This window comes from Tympanuchus pallidicinctus, unplaced genomic scaffold (assembly GCF_026119805.1).
Source record: "Tympanuchus pallidicinctus isolate F22 unplaced genomic scaffold, pur_lepc_1.0 scaffold7, whole genome shotgun sequence".
Taxonomy (NCBI): Eukaryota; Metazoa; Chordata; class Aves; order Galliformes; family Phasianidae; genus Tympanuchus; species Tympanuchus pallidicinctus.
This window is the reverse complement of record NW_026294791.1, coordinates 26,468,029-26,484,002: the sequence shown is the minus strand read 5'-3', so window position 1 is coordinate 26,484,002 and position 15,974 is coordinate 26,468,029. Positions and strand designations below refer to the sequence as shown.

The following is a 15,974-nucleotide window of genomic DNA, read 5'->3' as shown; positions in this document are numbered from 1 at the left end:
AGTTGAGTTCATATGCTGCTTCTCCCAGGCTTTCCGATGACACATAGCCACATTCCTTGCCAACACTTCTTTAACCCAACAAGTGACCTACATCTTCCAATGTTCAGAAGGAAAATGCCAGTTTCTCTTCAGAGCAAGCTGATTTTTTGTTACCCCTTTCACTCCTTTCTTCTTGGAGAAGCAAACAAAATAAAATTCACTGATGTTAGCAGCAGGACAGTTAAAACACTATAATTAAGGCAGGATCTTTTCCATCCAAGAAGCATAGTTAGAATAGACAGGCATCCTGGCTATCGGAGGAATTCCCAGGGGATATCACTTACTGTACAGGGTGTTGTTATGTCCCCACATGTCACAGGTAACCTTAAAGAATGTCAAAAGCAAGCTTTCAGGTTGAAACAGATTGCCTGAGAGATTTCCGAGATGCAGTCACAAACAATCAGTGCAAAAACAGAACAGTGCAGTCAACATCTGCTCTTCTGAGACTCCCTTACCTCTCATTATTCCACTTAATGGAACAGTCATTAGCAGGAGATGCCTCTGCACAGCCCATATGAAGAGAAGCTTCCTCTGTGTCTCTTCCTAGTTTCAAGTGGCCAAGCAAGAGCATCCTATAGCCTCACTCATTGTTAATAGTATGCAAGACTAAAGCACTGCAATCCAGTCACTCTCTGACAGTTTGGAATGTGAGGTTTTAAACATGACCAAAAGCATGATATGGTGCTATAAAGCTAGCTATCCTTCTCATCATGCACGTTGCATTTGGGACTGCAAAAATAAAAGACGGTAATTTTTCAGGCTTCCATTTTAAGATTTATAATAAGCTCAGGTCTCATGTTCAAATGTTTGTTGCACAGACACCCAGCTAATGATTGCATCGCAGTGTGCTACTGGAATATCCCTAGAGCAGAAAAGCATACCTGAATGAGGAAGTAAGGAAAAAGCAGTTGTTAATAAGGGGTATGATGCTAGCGTACAACTATGACTACAGCTGAAGGAAAGGGCAGGAGGAAAGAGCCTACTCAAAACCAGAAGGTAAGCCAAATGAATTCCAGGGCTTTCTTTCGATAACTGTGTACCTGTCCATAGGTAAAATCATTTCATTGTCTCTGAAATCTCCTATCTGCGTTCCTTGATGGGTCTCCAGCAGTTGGCAACTACCTTCTGCCACACCAAATCCATGTGAGCACTCCCCATCTTCCATCCTCCATCTGCAAGACAGGTCCTCAGAGAACACGGCATTCTGAGTGCAACAGCAGGGTGCCTGTCAGCTCCTTGTCAACTGCCTTTCTACTTATGCCAAATACACAGTCTGAACTATAGCCCAGTCTTGGGCTTGGTGGTCACAACAGGCAGCAGGATTTCAAGGAGTCTGATTTAGCCAGAAGAGACCAACAAATGCTACAAATCAAGAGTAAAAAACAGAAAGCTGCAGCGAGGACAAAGATCAGCTAAGTGCTGGCCTACTGATCGCACAGAAAACTACACTTGAGAAGAACATCTGGGACCTAAGAGTATGACAAAAATAAATCACAGAGTTGGCTTAAAAGTGCACAGAGGAGGGCAGGATCAGGCTCAGAGAAAATGTGAGGCTTTGCACGTTCTGAAAATGTTGATGGTTCCAGGCACCATTTAAATCTCAACCTGTACTTAGGAGGTCAGCATTGGAAAGAAAATAAATCCCAAGTAAAACTTCTTTGCAGACTTGCTTTTCAAGTCAGTGAGGAGGTGATATCCTAGGTCCTAATTGCAATTAGACAGTTCCGTACTGTTTCTCACTGATCTCTCCAACACAAGCTTCCTGCCAACATACATGACTACAGAAGCATTCAGAAGCCAAACATGTGGTTACATGCAGCACAAGACAATTATTCAAAAATCAGTTTTAATGTGCCATGAAGTTCTCAGGAAAGGTACTTATCAAACACTATCAGTGCTAGGAAAATACATAAATATTTAACGACAGAGTTGATGCTTCTCACCGTGTTCCCTTTCAGAATTTTGGAGGGATTTAAAGCACCCTTTCACAACAAGGTCTTCATAGTTTTGGAAGAACACGTTCAGCTGTACGCCTAATGCTATAGCATTAAAGATGGCTTGAGAAATAAGTAATCTTTTGAGTCAATCTCTCACTTAACAGACTCCAGAGCCAGAAGTCCAGCTGCGGCCAAGAAGGAAAGCAGAAGGAAAAAAAAAAACGTGTCTCTAAAATCTGCTTTAGAAATGTAACCAATGGCTAAACTAAATCAGGCAGCACTGGCCATGAGGGAGCTTATTATTTCACCGTTATCTGGATATTTAAGCCAGAAAGGAAGAGCAGTCTGTGTCATCCATTAGTACAGTGAGAAACTTAATACTTGAGGACTGGCTCACAAAGCTTAGCAACCATTTAAGATGTGGAGATACAGGCCCTGCATGGCTCCTCCCGAGCACTGGGCTCAAGGGAACTCCCATTCCTGGCTGGATTTTCCAAGACCTGCCCCAGTAAAAACTCCAGAGGCAAAGCACAGGTCTTTTCCCCACTCCTTTCAGGGTAAGGTGAAGTACTCTGACAGGAAGAACATTTGCAAGCATTAAGGAGCCCCTCCTGGTCCTCATTGCTCTCTACTTCCCTTAGATTCCTGGAGCTCTGGACACAAGTCTCCCACCCCTCCCTGTAGCCCCTGGAAGGGTGAGATAAAACACTCCAGCTGGCTGACAGGGGAGCTCTGCAAAAAATAACTTCACTGGACTTTGAAAACTCTGTTTTTCATTCTGTAATCTTGTCCATCTGCCTGTACCACACCCATGCCCCTCGCTGCTCATTTTCTGTAGCATGCATCCTTTCTATCATTCTTATCCCACTGTCCCCCCTCCTCCATTTCCACAGCAGATTTTTTCAATCTTTTCTAATGCCCCTCTGCTACTTTTTTTGCATTTGCTTCCCCATGTTCTGCTTACCAGTGCACGTTCACACAAACAAGGCACTCTTCATGCACTTTCACTGCCATCACCTCCTGCCTCCCCTGCAGGCACTCCTCTCCCACCTGCCCTTCTCTGCTGCTTCTCGAACAACTTCAAACATAAAATGACATCAGTGACTCTGCTTCACAGAGCAGTCTCTCCAGCACCAGGACAGACTAGCACCACTGCCTACCTTGAATTAAGCAAGACTTTACAGCCTCATCTTTTCCTCATCAGCCTGGTTCAGACAGTGGGGACTTCTACTACAAAGCAGCTTCAGTGCTGATGCTGTACAGTTATTTGCCTTCTTTGCTCTCCCTGCAGTGTCACCCCACTATCTGGTTGATCTGATGATTTGAAACTTTATTCATTTCGTTAAGATAACCAAACTATAATCTTCAGATAATAGTCAGACACATCTGTCATTTTCTTGATTATCCTATCTCCTAGTTTAAACCAATTTTCTTGAAAACAACCAGAATTGCAGAGTCACACCAAGGACACCATCCAAGGAGATCCACGCTTCCCATCTCTGCTGGCAATAACCTAAAACACCAGAGCATCACATCTGCCTTTCTGGTTTCAGTCATCCTCGTGGGTCACGTGTACTTTGATTGACTAAAATGTCCAAAGTTGGAAGGGACAAAAAAGGACAAAGATATCAGCCTGTAGCAGAAATTTTAATTCTTTCACAAACATGTCTCTGTGTTCTGCTACGTAACCTCAACCTGCTCCAGTTACACCAATCCCAAATGTCAGCCTCTCGTTGCTTTCTCCTCTGCCAGACCATTAGATTTTGTCAGCGTGCTTCTGCTTTTATCACTGACCTTAATGAACACATGACAGCAGTTCAGTTACAAGACTGACCTGCAGGACTCCCACAGGCAGCTGTCTCCAGACCAGCAGTTTCTCTTTGGTTCCTAGCAGTATCTACTGCTTTGGTTCGATTCCTGTCAGTTACCAAGGATCTTCCTCCACTGAGGTAGCCTTAAACTGTCTTTGCTCTTTATACAGTCATTCATTTCTGCCTGCCTTACTGTCCTACATCATTCATCCCTTTCTCTTTCCATCTCTGTAGGGTCTATCCTGCTCACCCCTATCCTTGGTGCATCTTCACTGGATGCATCCACTGGCACCTGGCACCACAACCACCAGGCCAATTATCTTCACCAGTAAAACCTTTTCTCCCCTCCCTTTTACTTCATTTTTGTCCTCTCCATAGTCAATAAAATTCAGTATTTCAATTTAATCTCATTCTACATCTGCAGCCCTTGCTCCTGAAACTCTCCAGCCCTCACTCCTCTTTGCAAAGGATACCTTGAGCAACTCTCACTTCTACTGGGTGACAACTGTGGAATTTTCTTGCCTGTGCTCCTTCTCTGATCCTGTCACTTATCTCACAGATCCCATCCAATTTCCCCATAACTCCTTCTCTTGGACCTTTTGCCTCTCATATTCTCATCACTCACTTCTCCCATTCAAAGTTTATTTCAGTACATCACCTCTTAAAAAACTCCTTCTTCTTCTCCACCTACTTGCTGCTTCTTCCCTTTTCTTTCAACTCCCTGTTTACTCTTCAGTTTGTGTCTTACAGTAAGTCATCGACTGGAGTTCACCTTTTCCAGCGCTTATACTCAGTCAGCATACTGCTCTTGGCAACAGAAATTAAGGTGTTCAGAAGCTGATCTACTTATACAGCTCTACTCTTATCTGCTTCTGGCTACAGTATGATTCAGCCAGTCTCTCAGCCTTGTTTCACAAGTACATGGCTGACAGTTCAAGACCAAAAAAAGACCACAGAACACTAAACTCTTCACCTGCCTTTTCTGCTTTGCTGCCTTTTCTTCACAGACAATAGTGCTGTCCTTTCTGACATGCAGGGTACCAGCCTCTCTATGGGCTGCCTTTACATCCTCAAAAGTAAGCTCAATCTCATTTTTTAGGTTTTGTGTCATAGTTTTTATACAACCTTCTCTTTCTAGGCATATCATTAAAACCCTTTGCTGCACCCTTTCACCTTCTAATCCAGTTACTGGTAGGTCTTTTTCTCTAGCCTGATGTAATCTCATTCAAAATGATGCTGAACATCCACTCAGAAGGCTCCTGGCCCTTATCATCCCATCCATCTATACAGTTCTCCGCCTCCCCATTCTCTCACACAAGTTAGGTTATCAGTCTGTTTCCATGGCCTTCATGGTTCCTGGATTGTTCCCAGTCTCCACACCACCTCTCTCGCTCTCATGACGATGCCTTCTGCCACACATCTATTCTGGAGACACTTCCACCTACTTAGGTTTAAAAAAAAAAAAAAAAAAAAAAAAAAAGTCTTCATGCTTTCTCTTGTTGAACTTTTCAAGCTCACTAGGGATCCTCTTTAAACACCTCCAGAAGAAACACTTGGCTTTGGAAAATTTTCCTAAGACTTTCTGTTGCCTTGATGTTTGCAAATAACGTGAAAAACACCAAGACTGGGGTGAGATTCATAGCACTGCCTCAGACACTGGCCAGCAGAAGAGATAACATATGTGCACAGACATATGTGCCTTATCTGATACTTAGTCTGTACATTCCTTTTGGTCAGGGTAGTCCTTTTGTGCAGCATTTATCACAACACTGAGCTACTGCTGGGGTTACTAATCCTTCCTAATACTGTAGTGCCTAAAGTCTTAATCTTCACTAAATATTTAGTGACTAAGCATTTAATGACAAAACCAGTAGTTATTATTGGCATCCTTTGATGTCTGTATTAAATTTAAAGCTGAAAATGTGGTGTTTATACAAAAGCTTCACACTTCTGAAAGATACAGAACTACTGACGACTGTGTAAGTCACAGCCTGTTTATCTTCTCCTTTTATTAATTATAGAAGTTTGAAAATAAACAAGTGGTCAGGGGGCTTAAGCTGTAATCCTACAGTGGGCTTTTAAACATTCCCTCACAGCAGGGATGACCATTCAGAAGCCTGGACGGTTATGTTAGTGTATAGAATTTTAAGAAAAGTGTATTAGCCCTCTTGAAATATAAATAATCTAAGGTCATCCACTTACTGGTACCTCTTCAAGAACATATTTATCCATGACTTCCAACAGGAGGGGGAACAGCTGTTTATGAGGGCGCATAGTGACAGGACAAAGGGAGACGGTCTTAAACTGAGACAGTGGAGGTTTAGGTTGGATATTAGGAGGAAGTTTTTCACACAGAGGGTGGTGATGCACTGTAACAGGTTGCCCAAGGAGGTTGTGGATGCCCCATCCCTGGAGGCATTCATCCCTGGACACATCAAGTAATTCACCCCCTAACGCTTTCCAGCTGAAACGTCTCCAGTTTACAAACACAGCACCACTAAGAACCATCTGCTCCGGAATCACTGGACCAAACCCCTACTCTGATGCCACGCAACATTCAATATCCACATGCAACATGGAGGTTCTTGAAGAACTTTGGCTTTTCAAGTCACAAGGCACCTGACCCTCTGCAGTAAACCACCAGAAACTCAATGCCTCAGAGAAGGTCAAACTAAGTAGACCTTTGCAGGATACAAACCGACACTGAATAAGTCAATGTTTTCTAACTTTAACCCACACATAATCAGTGACAGAGTTACCATATTTGTTACAATTAAAGCTCAATACTTGCAAACGCACAAATACATTATTCCCATATTCTTCAGATGTTCTCCTGTCTTCAACCTAAGGGTGAGGGCCACCATTGATGAATCCAACAGCTTTTTAATTAAGCTCTATGAATTTCAAAGTTTTGAGAGGAAAAAAAAATAAAAATTACATCATAAAACTCTGTAAGCTACAGATTATACATAAAAAGACAAATAGATAAATAAGCAATCACCTGATAGCAATTACAAAAGAGACAATTATGCTTTTCAGGGCAAAACCACAGGAGGTAGGGATGCCTATTCATAGATAACATCCTGGGCTAGAGGCTATTTGCTGGCCTTAGAACCACAGTAAAGCCATTAATAAAACAAGATCGCAAAGAGCTTAAAATATTTTCTGTTCTGAACAGCTTAAGGGAACAAAAACCCCATATGTTTAAAAATATCCTTAAATAAAGTGCATGAGATTATTGCTGATTAAAGATGCCAGCCTGGAAGCTGCAGTCACTGGTTTATGCCCGGCACAGGTAACACACTGCCCCACTAACAGGGCTCCACCTGACCTGAAGAAGCTTGCACTAGACATAGAAAGCCAAAAGCCACCTCTGTGACCTTGCAGTCCCTTGTCCTATTACTGAGACCAGCACCTTAAGCTGTGCCAGTGGTCTGAGCAACACAGACACATTCTTCCTTTGAGAACGTGATCAAGGCTTAGCAGATTCCTTCTACACAGGCAGAACAACTGTCTGAAACAGGAGAAATTCATGCTTTTCTGAAGGATGCTTTTGGGATGTGGGCTCACTCACAGTGACCACCTCTTACAAAACCACCATCTGGGAATCTTACAGGAGTGCAAAAATACTTTCTACTGTTTTTCTATTGACCCTGGTAAAAACGGGAGGCAGAGATGGGAAATCTGCCACTCAGAGGAAGCAGATTTGAAATTATCTCTTCTGAAAAGAATTCTGTGTACTTCTTGCAAGCATGGAAAGGGGAAATTCTAAGCGCTATCTGTATGCAGGACAAAATTTGCTTATCTTTCTTGACTGTGGTTTCAGCATCGCTATATAGCTTCACGACGTCAAACTTCACAAGAAAACTATTTGATATAAATCTTTGAGCAGATTTAAAAGGGCTTGAAAATACTAACCTGGACACTATCACAAACCAAGTTCTTATGTGACTGCCTTTGATCTTGAAGAAAATCTATTAACATAAAATAATACCAAAGTTACAGCTACCTCCTGAAGTCCTGCCTCAGATTGACACAGCTGCAGCGATTCTAGGGACGTGAGGACATTTTCTATCAGCTGGGGACTTGGCCTGACAAAGGTAAAGGCACTCAGCAGCATGCCAAATTAAGTGTGTGTACATTTAAGCTTATTTCACTCACCGCTAAAGCCTCCCTGCTTTGAAATACACCGAGCACATAGCTGTAGTTCTTGCAGAAATGCTGACAAGTAAAAGGGAATACCAATATCTCATCTGGCCCAGAAAGAAAGAGTGAAACAAGACCCAAAGCTACATTCACTTAAACTTGGAAGAAGTTTCTGCTAACTTTTGAGAGACCCTCGTTAGTTAAAATACAGTGACTCTTCGCTTGAGGTACATGAAGCAGACTGAAACGAATCACAGCCCATGTGAAATAACTGTTAAATGCCCAACATTTTAGATCAGACCAAAAGACAACCCTTATTTCTGCATGAAGCATCGCCTGATCCACGGCCACGACCAGTCAGATCTGGTTTTATGCACATCTGTAAAAAAGGAAGAGCCAACAGTTCTTTCAGACTGCCCTGACAGACAACTCCAGCATTGTTGTTTTTAAATGACGAGAGCAGCCAGTGCTAGAAGTTAATATCACAGAGATTGGTGTGAAATCCAGCTCTCTGTGGCAGGCTCCAAAGTCCATGAGCGGCTTTCCAAAATGCCACCGTGCCAACTTCACTTACCCCGAGCCACCTCGCTCCTTTGTTGGCAGCTTGCTGAATCTGCACTCTTTTCAGGGTGACATGGTAAACAGCTCCCTCTTCCACCTCTTCGCCCCAGTCTTGAATTGAGCTCTGCCGGGAAAGGGAGAGAAAAACAGAGATAGGAACTTTTCCCCTCTCCTGCAGACCGCAATCCATACCAGGTGCCGTGCTGCTGAGGGCAGAGATGTGCTGCACAAAATAAGCACAACAATCAAAGCTAGATGGATACTTTTAAACGGAGGGAACACTGGAGATATTCTTGGCAAGCTGGCCCTTCCTGTGGTATCGAGATACCCTGACTTTCCATTTAGCTATTTTTCCTAGACTAGCACATATTTCAAATAGTTGTACAAAGTCTTTTCTAGGGAAATAGTTTGGTTTTGATTAGCAGTCTCTCTTCCCTCTCCCTCCCACCCCACTTCTCTAAAGCAATTAATCTCTCCGGCCTTTCATTTAGGGAAGGAACGGCACTTTTAAAAACCGTTGCACACTCGGACGGACAGCCTTTCAACTTCCACGAGCGTGTAAAGCGCAGCGACCCTCCGCTCCTCTGACAGGAGGGATCCGAAGCGCTGCGGTTCTCTTCTTCAAATCCTATTATTTCCAGCTGCAAAAACTTTGCGCAGCCGAAGCTTTAAAATTCACAGCTAACGAAAGGGAAGAAAGGAGCGCGACGTCTCCCCGACTTTAACCGGACACGTGCCGTGACGATCGCGGCGAAGAGCCGCACAAAGAAGCGCCGCAGCCCCGCACGGACCCGGCCGGGCTCCGACCCGCAGCGCAGACGGACGCCGCGACGCAAAGCCGATCCCGCACCCCGCGGGAAGACCCGGTTACCATTTTAGCTTTCCACGGCAATCTCATTCTCAGTTCCTTCTCGGGCGCCTCGACGGGACATGCCGCAGCCGCCGGGCGCCGACGCCGCTCCTCTCCGTCAGCGGCCGCCGCCGCGGGCCGGCCAGAGCCGCGCGGCCCCTGGGCTCCGCTCCGCTCCGCGCGGGAGGCGGGAGGGCGGGCGGCGGCGCCAGGCCCCGCCCCGGCCCGGCCCCGAGCCGCCCGGCCCCGCCGCCAACAGGAAGCCCCCGGCGGGGCCGAGCCGAGCGCCGTTTGCCTGCGCGGAGCGGCGGGATCGCGGCGGCCCCGCGAGCGTGACGGCGTCCATCCGAGCGGTGCGGGGACAAAGGGCTCGGCGGGACCCCGCGGGCGGGGCTGCGGGGCAGGGCGGGCATCGCCGAGCCGTTCGGGTGTAAAACAAACGCGTGCGCGTGGCTGGATTTAGAGACGGGTTTCGCTTCAGAAACTTATTGCTACAAGTTGCGAAGCGAGGAAATGGAACGTAGCTGTTAGCAAAGCGCGGCTGCCGGCGGAGCCCGGCCCGCTGAGGTGCCAGCATCCCGTGCGCAGCCGGCCCGGGTCCGAGAGGGCGGCACCGGCGGCGGCAGGAGAACCTCCTCACCGCCGGACACAGAGGGGAGCGGGATTGAGATAAGGTTCAGTGTGACGGGAGAAGCGTTCCTACCCCCCTCTGACCTGCACGACTGACGTTAGGAAACAAATCCTGGCCACTCTCATCTCATCTGTCCCGCCTCAAAAAATGACTCGTCCTGCTCCTGCCCGTGCAAAGTGAGAACACGTGCTGATGGTCTCCTCTTTGGTCAGCCCAACACTGACCATCTTAACAGCCTCTGGAAGACTGCTGGCTGTGCCTCCACCGCATCCTCTGCATGACAGCGCAGTGTTAAGTTTGAACACGCAGAGCAGGAGGCCCTGCCTGGTGCGCTGCCCTGCAAGACACGGGCTTGGTGCTTCTGTCACCTGTTAACGAGTGGATGAGACTTCTGCCTGGGAACAGTGCTTCCAGCTCAGCCTCTGGGGCACCTGTCTGCTACCCAGCAAGAAAAACTTCTCATACTGATGCTATAATGACTAGATTATCTATTTATTTATTTCCCACCTCCCATCTCAATGAAGACTAAGCAAAACATCCTTCTTTTTCCAGTGTGGGAGTCCCTTGCTTGCAGACAAGCCTGCCTACGTTTACAAGCACTGCTCTGCCCACACTCTACAAGCACGAGCTGCTAACAAGGATCTCAAAAGACCTTAAAAAAACTACTTTAGGTTGGCTCTCGGGCTGGCTGTAGAGCCACCTGCTCTTGTTTGGTTTTCCTTCCTTTTTGGACCTAGCCAATTTAGTGACAGAGCTAAGAATTGAAGGAGAGAGTTCCACTTTCCTGCATTTTGACATCTTTATACACAAGTGTTACTACCAATTACCTCAGGAGCCATGCTGGTTCAGAGTGACTTGCAGCTGGTAATATGAGGAAGCATAGGAAAGCAAGGAACATTATTTTAAGCCATGAAACCAAGACTGAGCTGCGTTGTTACAGATGAACAGATGTGATTATTTTGCAGGCTGTGCAATTAGTTTGTTTGTGTAATACTAAAGTAATCCAGAATGTGCTGAGGCAGATACAGACTTATTCATCTGAATAAAATTTATTGTGCCCTACAAATTAAAGTCTAAATTTTCCAATGTCCCTCAGCTTCTCCTGGAAAAACTGCACACAGCCTTCTGAATGCCTTAGATTTTGCAAATGATTTTCTACATAATAATCTTTAGGTGCAAAAAAGGAATCTGCACTGAATTCATGTAGCTTGCCCAGCAGGCATGCAAGCATTTTCAGAACAAATTGCTACTGAATAGGACAGGCATATGTTAGCAAAGGAAAATGGATATCCAGCTACAAGGGATACAGCAGTAAAGCCAAATAATTATCCTGTACTGAAAGGATTATCATGATGTTCTGGTGCCACCACCATTACTTTGGAGAGCAATCATATACATATACACACACAAAAAAGAAAGGGTAGGTTTTTTTCTAACTGCTTCTCTGAAAGCAAGAAAATGGCAGTGAGTTAAAGCATTGGGAAGAAGCACAAACATTTGACCCAATTTAGCTTCCATGGAATTACAAATTTCAGAGTAGGGCCTTAGGGAACATCTTCTCATGGAGGGACAAGCTCAGCACTTTCCATCCAAGGTGAGGCAGAAGCCTCTCACAGATGGCATTTCCAAGCTTGGTCACCAGCAAGCGACAGGCAGAGGCTGTTAGGAAGGAGTGCCAGATGATCTCACTGAGCTTCCCCAGCTCAACAGATTTCACAGTGAGCCTTTAAGATGGTACGTATCCAGTGGGACGCTCGGGTCTGTTGTGTCCTCAGACAACTGACCTGGGAAGGAAACATCAGAATTGGCTTGGCAATTCATTGTCTGCACAAAGAGTTGTTGCTCTTTAAGGAGGAGGCAAATTAAAAAAAGAAAAACCTCTCAGTATTAAAATAGCTTAGCCCTTGTGGAAGCCTCCAGTATTTACTTGATTTAAATCTGAATCTAGGGTTGTTTTGTTTTTTTTTTTTATTTATCCCCATAAATCAGTTTACATGATTAAGCTTCTGGAAGCTGCTTCCATTAAAAGGTTTAGCTGGAAGGTAAAAACTGCAAGCAACATGGCCAGGATAGCACACAATGCAACTCAGTCTGAGAAACTCATTTAATCTTACTTCAGTTCCCACCAGTTAGAAAAGCAATCAAGCACCAGTCTTACTTCAGCACAAGCCTAGAACATTCACATCAAAGGAACTAGTCTTATTTTTTTCCATGAACTGAAGCCTAGACTCTGAAATCAAGATGAATTGCAGCCTCCAACCACCATAGGACTGAGTCTTCTCCCCGTGAGCATTTCATCCAACACTGCATTGCAGAGAAACCAGCAATCACATTCTCAGTCATCAGGTTTTACCAAAACATACATGCCTGTTTATGCATATACATATTTGTTCTGGTCTTGTAGAATGTAAGGAATACACTAAAACTCTACCTTAGATGCAAACACAGACTAATGCTGGAAAGGGGAGAAAAGCACACGTTGTACTTTACTTCCATTTGGTCGCATTCTAAGACAATTATGTAGTGTTACACAGCTTATTTAAGATCAGGAGATCATCAAAAAGCACAGGAAAACACAAAGACAAAGCAGCCTCTGATTAATCTAAAAGATGTTCTGTAAAGGCTTCAAGGACTGCAGGAAGCATTAAAAAGTAAAGAACAGCCTGCAGCTTGGTTCACCAGAACTGCTGTATTGCTGTCAGCAGACCTGCATCATGAAACTGATGTGCACCAATGAACCACACTCACGGTCACACCGTGTTTCATTGGCAAATCACGTTCACATGCAATAATGACATCGCTGCCATAATCAGCCCTGCATCTGCCCTTCCTGCAGAATCAGAATCGTTCCTCTCGTACATCTGAGTGTGTCCTCCCTCCCCCTTACAGCAGGAAAGAAATACAGATTGGGAGTGCAACCTCACGCTTCTCACAGTGAAATGTGAGGGCCTGGAAAATTCTCAAACTGCAGAGCATTGATCACTGACAGCCCAGCCAGAACTTGTCCATTGTCCACAGAGAAATAAGCCAGTCAGAGAGTGATGATTTTTACTTGTTTACTGCTGCTTCTACAGCTGGCATGCAGGCACTTTCATAAGAAGACCAAGCAAAAGACCTACAGACCATCTGGGAAATAAGAACGGTTAGTCTTACTGCTTCTGCTAGGGGCCTAACAGAAGGTGCAGAGGAAACAGAAGTCAGAGACATCAAGAAAAGAAAACGTTCAGAAGAGTGCAGGAAAAGGGCAAAGTAACCAGGTGATGTAAGTATTACAGCAGCGTCTGCGTGAGAAAGGAATCACATAGCTAAGGGAAAAGGAGGCAGGTACCAGAGACCTGCACACCTTAAGGTTACCACCTGAAGACACTGCCCGAATGATGTGCAACTGTAAATTGGAGGAAGGGATTTCACAAGACAATCTTTGTGTTCATTCTGTAGTAAATGATGCAGAATAAAGCACGTTCAAGGAGACACCCCAGCAATGGCTGGCGCATTAGACGTGCATGTCTGCAGAAGGAACCAAATACTGTGTCTATTAAGACTATCTCATTAATTATTATTGGTCTGGCTTCTTTAAAACCGCATTTAGTTCTTGTTTTATGTTTATAGCCACATGCCCTCTTTTGATAAGTAACAGGTGCTGCAGTTCTTGAGGTTGAAGATATTTTAAAAGCTAAGAAAATTCACGTGCAGGTGAGCTAAAAGGCCACACCATGCAGACTGTAGAAATGCAAACACAAGTTTCATATTGCTTTAATGATTGTGGTCTCTGAACTGTAGTTTGGCTGCTGTTTACTACACCTACCTTATGAAAATCACCTGCGAATGCTTCTTTACATCTAGTACACCTCTGTTCCTGCTGTCCAGTTAATTACACAGCTTGCCAGGGAGTCCTTTGGATTAGCTCAACATCCAGTGTGCTACAATCTCACCTATGCTAGAGGTCCTTGACCTCTCAGAGCAGCTCTCAGCCATACACCTAATGCAGTCATTTCCATCAGTACATAGGCAGAGCTTTGCACACACCACATGCTGATGCAAAGGTAACAAAGGCGAGTCAGGTCCTCTGCCTTCCTTAGCTGAAAATAAATTCATTTGGATATTTGCATTCTTTAAACAAATGACATGCACTGTCACTACGTGACAGCTGAGAAGAAAAATCATTGGGATCAAAAATTAAATTTGAGTTTCAAACCACTAATCAAAGAAATGTCAGATTATATACTGAATGCCTGATCTTCCACTGCCTGCAACCTTTGCAATCCTTACTCCTGGCCAGTGTTAAAAGATGTAAGCAACAACGCAGTAGCAGCTCAATAAAGAAGCAGATACAAGTTCATTGTTCTCTGTCTTCATTGACACTAAGCTAAATGGAGGCCTTCAAGCAATTGGAAATACTAACCAGTTTCATTGTAAAATGCCAGAGGAAATTCAGCAGAGCTCCCATACACAAAACTAAATTAATGATTCATAAGGCTGCATAATTAACAACGCTAAGTCAAAAAACTGTGTAGCTGAGGAAGCACATGCAGCCTTCCCTTGGCCTCTCATTTCACATGTGATTGCAATTAGATAAGCATGCACGATTTCACAAACTATGCTGCCCAATAGGGTATGGCGTGCTTTTGTACAATCTTAGATCTGAGTGGCATATCTATTTCGTTCAAGAACAGCAAGTGCATAAACTTCTGTTTGTTAAGACTTCAAAGCAATGCTGCTTGCAAAACTATGGGCACGTCACTGTCAAAATGTACCCCTTGCAACATCATATAGAGAAGCACAGGCATATTTTATTTCACCTCCCCTGAACCTTCTGATTCCAGAGGAGTGTAAGCAGTGCTGCAGGACCTGAGTCTGATCTCAAACCTGCCCCCTACCTGGCCTGCAGGAACCTCCAGATCTATGGAACAACCCCTAGGAGCAGGGGCTCCTAGGAGCTTGAGTCTCAGTCACACGTATCACCAAACTCACCAAGACCATTCTTTAGGTAAATGCTGTACAAGGCTTTCTGCTCCTCTCCTAACTCCACGCATCCCTGCTGCTTCAAAGCTGTCTCTTTCTCTGGTTTTGTGCCATGCTCAGGTGCTTGTTCACTGCAAATCTTCTTGACTGCATCCTTCACAACCTTTGCGGAAGGAAACGAAATCCTGAAATGCATGCTGAGTACATGATATTTTCTAAGGCTCTTAACTCAGTCAAATAAAAGCCAAAACCAAGACATTTTGCAGCTACAGCTATTTCAATGCCAAATTTTAACATACAGGCCTCAACCACTCTGCTGCAGAACTGTTCAAAAGAAAAAAGGCTTTACAGAAGGGAAAAATAGTTTTCCACTCTCCTCACACTCACACATGGATGAAATGTTTTTGCTCAAACTTTCCAAAAAATCCACCTTTGAGCCAAGCCCAAGGGCTGCATTTGAACATTTTTAAAACATTCTGCATTAATGCTTTAATCATATGAAAAAAGTCATTTTGCAAGTTCTAGTGTGATCGTGGATAATTCTCCTGATGTCAACTCCATTTCTCCCAGTTTACACTGCCTTGAGACCAGAATCAACCCCAGTGCCTACAGAGAACTAAGAGAAACTATTACTCCTCCTCCAACAAGAAGTTATGAAGACTGAAAACAGAAGATATGTCTATCCAGAAAGCATTAGGTCTGTATGTATAGTAATAAAATAAGCGGCACCATAAAAGAGCAGACCAAAATGCCCAGCCCTGTAAGCTTCATAACAAAACTTTCATGTTGCAAGATGTCTGAAAAATGATGAAACAGGAGCGGTCCAAAACTATTTGAGGTTGGAGAGGAGAGTGGTTCCCCATCAGTCCTCCTGGGTCGTGGTCAGACAGGTCTGAGCGTGGCATGCAGCTGAGCTCCAGGGCTGCCTGGTGACTCTGGTCACATGGAGACATGGATTATGCAGCTGCCCCTGTATCTGCATATCCCTGCTCAGCTGGTAGATTAGGCATAGAAACCAGATTGGAACTGGCTAGGAA

General features: G+C 44.6%; 1 protein-coding gene and 1 long non-coding RNA gene across 3 annotated transcripts in view; both read right to left on the bottom strand.

Annotated features, from left to right (window-relative positions):
• RGL1 (ral guanine nucleotide dissociation stimulator like 1) overlaps positions 1-9,509 on the bottom strand; it is a 63,349-nt gene extending 53,840 nt beyond the window's left edge. The window contains exons 1-2 of one of the 2 annotated variants that reach the window (XM_052665683.1): positions 9,366-9,509; positions 8,508-8,618 (exon numbers count right to left, since the gene is read on the bottom strand). In XM_052665683.1, the coding sequence (XP_052521643.1) occupies positions 8,508-8,618; positions 9,366-9,392 (138 nt within the window). In that variant the 5' untranslated portion in view covers positions 9,393-9,509. Of the gene's footprint in view, positions 1-8,507; positions 8,619-9,365 lie in introns of those variants that run through there. The other variant, XM_052665684.1, reaches the window with a different exon arrangement.
• A 1,875-nt stretch (positions 9,510-11,384) lies between these two features.
• On the bottom strand, positions 11,385-15,098 carry LOC128072203 (uncharacterized). The gene is made up of 2 exons (XR_008202172.1): positions 14,947-15,098; positions 11,385-11,759 (listed from the first exon to the last, which is right to left on the bottom strand). It is a non-coding gene; the product is annotated as an uncharacterized LOC128072203 (long non-coding RNA).
• Positions 15,099-15,974: the final 876 nt, after the last annotated feature.